This window comes from Gekko japonicus, unplaced genomic scaffold (assembly GCF_001447785.1).
Source record: "Gekko japonicus isolate JY-2015 unplaced genomic scaffold, Gekko_japonicus_V1.1 scaffold1585, whole genome shotgun sequence".
NCBI classification, from domain to species: Eukaryota; Metazoa; Chordata; class Lepidosauria; order Squamata; family Gekkonidae; genus Gekko; species Gekko japonicus.
This window is the reverse complement of record NW_015172602.1, coordinates 244111-251828: the sequence shown is the minus strand read 5'-3', so window position 1 is coordinate 251828 and position 7718 is coordinate 244111. Positions and strand designations below refer to the sequence as shown.

The 7718-nt window shown below is 39.9% G+C and overlaps 1 protein-coding gene across 2 annotated transcripts in view; it reads left to right on the top strand.

Annotated features, from left to right (window-relative positions):
* The window catches only part of ANKMY2 (ankyrin repeat and MYND domain containing 2), a 33442-nt gene extending 27526 nt beyond the window's left edge, over positions 1-5916 (top strand). Inside the window, exons 7-10 of one of the 2 annotated variants that reach the window (XM_015421581.1) lie at positions 261-396; positions 1548-1676; positions 1829-1970; positions 5263-5916. In XM_015421581.1, the coding sequence (XP_015277067.1) occupies positions 261-396; positions 1548-1676; positions 1829-1970; positions 5263-5477 (622 nt within the window). In that variant the 3' untranslated portion in view covers positions 5478-5916. The remainder of the gene's footprint in view (positions 1-260; positions 397-1547; positions 1677-1828; positions 1971-5262) is intronic. The other variant, XM_015421582.1, reaches the window with a different exon arrangement.
* The last annotated feature ends 1802 nt before the right edge of the window (positions 5917-7718 follow it).

The following is a 7718-nucleotide window of genomic DNA, read 5'->3' as shown; positions in this document are numbered from 1 at the left end:
TGAATCAAAGGCTTACTCTTCTAATAAAAATTGATGGTCTTGCATTGCATCTGAATCTAACAAGTTGTAAATGTTGCATACAAATGTATTGGCAATTTTTCTTTTATGCTGTAGACATCCAGCTAGACTGCTGAATCTTGGCCTACAATTTACTATAAGGCAGGGAAGGTGGCCAGTGAGGGCTACAAACAATGGAAAAATAAGTATTTAGTAGTAAAACCATGACTTTTTGTTATCATTTCTTGCTCTGATACTTTCAGCCTACTAAAAGGCAGAGATAAAGATGGTTTTCCAGTATATCAAGAGAAACTCATCAGAGAGTGCATTCGAAAATTTCCTTACTGTGAAGCTACATTGCTCCAGCAGCTTGTGAGAAGCATTGCTCCAGTTGAAATTGTGAGTGTCTGGGATTGAACAGCTCATTTTTCTTTGTATCTGCTTAGCAAAGCACCTGAAATGCGCAACACGCAGGTGAATCTGTTCTCCCCTGTATCTTTTGTGATAAGGTGGTCTTAAATGGTAGACTAAAAGAGCAGTCTTCCCAGTAATTAAAAGGTAAAATTGGGATGTAATTTTGCTTTCTGAAGGGTCTGTAACGAAGTGATGACTGTGGAGAAGCCTGGTGGCCCAACTGTGATGTAAGCCATTGCTTATTCTTTAGAACTTGCTTAATGCAACCAACTTGGTGCTGCTGCTACTGTACTCTCAGGCCACAACCAGTATCTTCACTTGAGATCATGCAGTCCCCTCCTCTCCATATTTCATCACAAAAAAAGAGAAAATCAGATTTTTTTTAAAAAAGCTCCTTTACTGTAATTTGAAAAAAAGTACAAACTATCAAACAGAGTTCATTGGATTTTTTATTATCAGTCTGAATGGTACACTGTTCCTAAATTGCTATAAATGCAAAGGTCACATCTTTCAACAGTAACAAGACAAATCCTGTAAAACAGGAAAATTGGGGGGAGCAGGATGGAGAGACAAAATGGAATCAATATTGTTAGTGAAGTTGTGTGTATTGTTATGATTGTCTTGACTGCGTACTGATGATGGGAAATTCAAAAAAAGCCTTGCTATTTTGTGTTCTTGCAATAAACATTGGCAATGCAATTCTTGCACAGAATTCATATAATAAGGCTTATTACATTCCTCTTATAAGGATGTCCTTTTATTTCTTCTAAAGATAGTAAGCATCTCACCATTTTCTTCCTACTCAAGATGGAAATTGCTCACTGTAAATTTTAAGGATATAAGCAAATTATGGTGCATCATTTTATAGCTAGTATGCCATCACTAGTTCATCTTCTGCCAAGCTGATCTCAGAGTAATTTCTGTTTACTTTTTCTTGTTAAAACAGCAGGCAAAGAAACTGACTGCTCAGTTGAGGGCTGCCCAAAGTGCTGCTTTTGTTAAACCATATATTCAACCACAAACACAATTTTTTGCTGCACATACTTTCAAGTACTGTAGACACACTCTTCTAAATGGTTTTATTAGTGCAGTTTGCTGCAACATTCAGTCACTATTATTTCCCCCCCATTCCTCAGGGCTCTGACCCTACAGCTTTCTCTGTACTGACACAAGCCATTACCGGCCAAATGGGCTTTGTGGAGGCTGAGTTTTGCACAACATGTGGGGAGAAGGGAGCAGCCAAAAGGTGTTCAACATGCAAAATGGTAAGAATTGCATTTCCTGATTTAAAATCAGTTATCAGTTTAGAGTTTGCTCTTCCTCATCAAAGTAGGAAGGTACATATTGTTCCCTGGACAGTTCTAATATATGCACTGGTGTTTTCATGACTTGTAAAAAATTGTTTGGTCATTCTCAGGTGATCTACTGTGATCAAAACTGCCAGAAAATGCATTGGTTTACGCACAAGAAGGCATGCAAGATGCTAAAAGAGGCCCATGAGAAGCAGGAGAGGGAAGCTGCCAAAGAGAAGCAGCAGCAAGAAAGAAAGCAAAAAAAAGGTTGATGCACATTGTTATAACACTGTTTGTGATAATGCCCTTCACTGGGGGACAATCTTCAAAACAATGCTATTAATACACTGATGTTAGCATGTTAATCTAATGGATAAGTCATTTTAAATTCTTCCAACTTAGCATATACAGTATTTATAGAAGTATGTGTATACATTCATACTTCTAGCTGGGTGAGGAACTATGTCCACAGACAACTGCTAATGGAGGTGTCAGTAACTGCATATGAAGTCCCATCCATGAATGAGCAATTCTGGGTCTATAGCCCCAGTCAGCTAATAAGTAAAGAAACCAATTATTTTTCTCTGGACAGGATTCAGTATTTCTTCATAATAAGCTGACTCACAAATACATCCACCTTTCCTTCCTGTCTTTTATTCCAATAGCAAAAGCAGGTCATTACTGTGTTCCCAAAAAGAAATATGCACCATCACTTTTTTAAATTGTTCATGAGGTTACAGCTTGACTAACCTGATTCTCTTGGACCCATTATGACTTCATTACAAATTACTGAGATAATGGTGTTAATGTTAGCTTGTGTGCCTGCTTGCTCATTTGCTTTTCCATATGCACAAGTGGGGACCCACTAGAAACTTGCAGGGCGGGTGCATCCTACCCCCCCACACCTTTGCTTCCTTCCCTCTCCCACCTTTTCTAACACTTTTCCACCCATCTTTCTCCCCCACGTGTTCCCCACCCGTTCTCCATCAATCTCCCCATGACCTTCTCTGTTGTTGTTGTTCAGTCGCACAGTCGAGTCCGACTCTTCGCGACCCCATCGACCAGCTCCCGCCAGGCCCTCCTGTCTTCCGCCGTCCTCTGAAGTTGGCTCAATTTCATGTTCGTTGCATCGATGACACTGTCTAACCATCTCATCCTTTGCTGTCCCCGTCTTCTTTGACCTTCAATCTTTCCCAGCATCAGGGTCTTCTCCAGTGAGTGCTCCCTTCTCATTTGGTGGCCAAAGTATTTGAGCTTCAGTGTCATTATCTGGCCTTCCAGGGAACAGTCAAGGTTGATTTCTTTTAGGAATGACTGATTTGATCTTCTTGCAGTCCAAGGGGCTCTCAAGAGTCTTCTCCAGCACCATAGTTCAAAAGAATCCATTCTTCGGCGCTCAGCCTTTCTTATAGTCCAACTCTCGCTGCCATACATGACTACTGGGAATACCATTGCTTTGACCATGCGGACTTTTGTTGGCAGGGTGATGTCTCTACTTTTTATCATGCTGTTTAGGTTCGCCATCGCTTTCCTCCCAAGGAGCAGGCGTCTTTTAATTTCATGGCTGCAGTCACAGTCTGCGGTGATCTGGGATCCCAGGAACGTGAAGTCTGTCACTACTTCCACGACTTCCCCTTCTATTTGCCAAGGAGTGATGGGGCCGGATGCCATGATCTTAGTTTTTTTGATGTTGAGCTTCAAGCCCACTTTTGCGCTCTCCTCTTTTACTCTGAGCAAGAGGCTCTTTAGATCCTCTTCACTTTCAGCCATTAGAGTGGTATCATCTGCATATCTGAGGTTGTTGATCTTTTCCCCAGCAATCTTAATTCCCGCTTGTGATTCATCCAGGCCAGCATTTCGCATGATGTACTCTGCATATATATTAAATAAGCAAGGTGACAGTATACATCCTTGTCGTACTCCTTTTCCTATGCTGAACCAATCAGTTGTTCCGTATCCGGTTCTAACTGTCGCTTCTTGGCCCTTATACAGGTTTCTCAAGAGACATGTGAGGTGGTCTGGTACTCCCATCTCTTTAAGGACCTGCCATAGTTTGTTGTGATCCACACAGTCAAAGGCTTTAGCATAGTCAATGAAGCAGAAGTAGATATTTTTCTGGTACTCTCTTGCTTTCTCCATAATCCAGCGAATGTTGGCAATATGATCTCTCGTTCCTCTACCTCTTCGAAACCCAGCTTGTACTTCTGGCAGTTCTCTATCCATGTACTGTTGAAGCCTAGCTTGTAGGATCTTGAGCATGACCTTGCTAGCGTGTGATATGAGTGCAATTGTGCGATAGTTTGAACATTCCTTGGCATTGCCCTTCTTTGGGATTGGAATGTATACTGACCTTTTCCAATCCTGTGGCCACTGTTGCGTTTTCCAAATTTGCTGGCAAATGGAGTGCAGCACTTTAACAGCATCATCTTCTAAGACTTTGAATAGTTCAGCTGGAATACCATCACCTCCACTAGCTTTGTTGTTAGTAATGCTTTCTAAGGCCCATTTAACTTCACATTCCAGGATGTCTGGCTCAAGGTCAGTGATTATACCGTCGTGTTTGTCAAGGACATTGAGGTCTTTCTTGTATAGTTCTTCTGTGTATTCTTGCCATCTTTTCCTAATCTCTTCTGCTTCTGTTAGGTCCCTACCGTTTTTGTCCTTTATCATGGCCAGCTTTGCATGGAACGTTCCCTTGATTTCTCCAATTTTCTTGAAGAGATCTCTAGTCCTTCCTATTTTGTTGTTTTCTTCTATTACTTTGCACTGTTCATTCAGGAAGGCCTCCTTATCTCTCCTTGCTGTTCTCTGGAAATCTGCATTCAGTTGGGTAAATCTTTCCTTTTCGCCTTTGCCTTTTGCTTTCCTTCTTTCCTCTGCTATTTGTAAAGCCTCATCAGAAAGCCACTTTGCTTAGTTGCATTTCTTTTTCTTTGGGATGGTGGTTATTGCTGCCTCCTGTACAATGTCATGAACCTCCGTCCATAGTTCTTCAGGCACTCTATCAAAACCAGACCCTTGAATCTAATCTTCACCTCTACTGTATAAGAACATAAGAGACGCCAATGTTGGATCAGGCCAAAGGCCCATCCCGTCCAACACTCTGTGTCACACAGTGGCCAGAAATACCAGTGCCATCAGGAGGTCCACCAGTGGGGGCAGGACATTAGAAGCCCTATATTCATCAGGGATGTGATCTAGGTCAAACCTGAATGGCCTCGTGCTTTTCCCAATTTTCTTCAGTTTAAGTCTGAATTTTGCTCTGTAATTATTCCCAACTTCTCCCCTTCTCTAACCATCCTGTCCCCCTCCCCCCTTCTCTTTCAATATTCCCCCATCTTGCCCCCCCTTACCTTCACCTCCTCTTGGGACATTGTTGGGAGGGGTGGATAAAATTTTGTAAGTTTTAAGATCTGCAAACCTGGTGGTCTCCTAAGTTTGGAAAAAAGTGTGTGGGCCCAATCTACATATTTAGATAACTGCAGTTTGGCTCATATTTGGCTGCTAAATATATATTTGTTATGATTGTAATTTATTTTTTGTGTTCGTTTTCCCCTAGAAGCTGCTCAAGCAGCAGAATCTATTTCAAATCAAGAACAATTGATGTCTGGTGATAGTAAAGAGGTAGAACCAAAATGTGAGGGGGACAAAGCGGAAAAAATCATTTCTAACAAGGAGATACCTGTACTATCATCTCCAGCTGACATTCTCTCTAAAGAAGAGACTGATTTAACAGATACTGCTATTGAAAAAGCTCATGAATCAGAGGAGTAAGTGGGGCCTAGCTGGAAAGCCAAACTCTTTGGAAAGATGTACTCTTATTTTACTACAATATTCTGAAGCACAAGTCCACAGGATGCAGTTGTGCTCACACAGTCACATATGTTGTGATTCAGCTTATAGGAACTTGTTTGTCCAGTGTAATTGTGTCACACAATCTTAGATTCTGAGGACAAGAGCTTAACCATCTGGTCAAAATCAGAATACCCTTACCAACTGTCTTTGTAGCAACACTGAGCAGCATAAACTTTAAAATGCATGTGGACAATAGAGACACTTGCTAGCAAAATGAAAACTTGTGTGTTCAATTGAAATAAGTCATGTCTTAAAAATTATAATGGGTTTCACTGTATTAAAATAACATAATTGAAGTAAATTAAATTATGTGGCATTGTAACATCTTTAAAAGTAAATACTACACTCTTCTGGAACGTCAGCCACATGTTGAAAATGAATTTTGCTATTTTTTCTTATGTCTCTGTTTTCATTAAACAAATCCTGATAATGCATGTTAACTCAATTGAATTTTTACTTTGCTAAAACAAGGCTGTATTGAAATAAGTTCTAGAACATTTTAACAAATACTGAAGTGGGATAGTGTTTCCTATCAAATCTTTTGATACTATCTGATGATGTAGCTACAATTTGGTAACATTCTGCAGAAGATGGAGAATAGACAAATGTAACTTGCTATCCAAGAAGAGTATCACTAGGCATGGTGATCTGTCTGTAGTTAAACTAGAAGTTTCTTCCTTAAGTCCTTTCTGTACACATAAGCAAGAGTAGCAGTAGCATTATAGTGGCATAACAGTGATTTTCGGATATTTATTTTACTACAGCTTAACACTTAAACTACCAGCTGAGGGCTCAGAAACTGCATTCAGTCAATAGCCAATGCTTCCCAATACTGTTGTGGGAAGGGACTCTTAAAAGCTGAAATAATAAAACAAACTGAAGATTTTTTTTGCTTTGCAGTACCTTTAGAGGTTAGAACAAAAATGTCTAACATAAATAATGGCAAAAGACAGGTTCTTACAGCACAGCTTCCTGATGAAACTTGGAGTTATCTGAATTTTATTGTCAGTTTCTCTGCCTTTTTTTCTGGCTTTGTGCCAAGACGTTTTTCTTCACATGTGGGCACTTTATCCCAATTAACAGTAGAGAACTCCACTATAGAACGATTCATTGCCCTCACAAAGACAGCATCTTCTGGATTTTCAAATGGAATTCTTAAATAAAGAGCAAATTACAAGAGAACTTTCTATACAGTGAAGTAACTTCTATCTCTATCTAGTACTGCTCATTCGACTATCACCTTAAAACAGAAATTAGGACTAATTTTTTTAAAAGACCTTACTCAGTATTATTTCTCAGTGAAGTAAGTTTAAAGTTACAGACTGCTGACATTGAATTGTGAATATTTTGATACAAAATCATGTGGCATCATGATGAAATAAAGCAACGTCTCTTCAAAGTACAGATAACTGAAGCCAAAGAGTGCTATAGAAAAGCACAAGTGCCACTATCACAGTGGGTCAGTTTCTCCCATCTAAACCCTTGTGCTTTTAAAGTGCTTAAATCTGGTTAGACTGACCTCTTTAAGAATTCAAGTATTTTATTAAAATTTCTTTAGGACAACCACTACAATCTATTTCGTAGCTAATTCAGTATCAAAACAAATCAATATTATTTGTGTTTGCTGAGCAAGAGCATTCTTATGCAATCAACTGTATGCTTTGTGAATGCTGCTGCCCCTGTAGCCAAACACAGTCTAGTACACAGACTTGGGAGTAGTGAGAACCTTAGGTAGACCATATGTTTGCGCATGTTGGGTAACTATGAGATAAGAGTTTGAGTTTTTAAAAAAACATTAGGTTGAATAGACAGGATTATGGGTAGAGTTCTGCTCATGGAAACCTTATCTGCCTCCCTCTCCCTGACTAAAGCTCCTTGCAAAAACCTACTGGGGGTGTCAGGGAACACTCTGGAAAAATATGGGATGTGACATGAGGATCTGCATTGGGAAGCATCAGAAATCACACACGCTTGTGGAACTTTGCAGCTGTGGAAACTGTTTCTGATCTAAACATGCTGGACTAGGGCTTACACTACTGAATACTTGCTCGGATAGCAATACGTATAATACATATTCTTCATCTCTAACATGGAAAGCCCTAGATCAAGATGGGTAGCCATGTTTGTCTGTAACAGTAGAAAAGAACAAGAGTCTAGTTG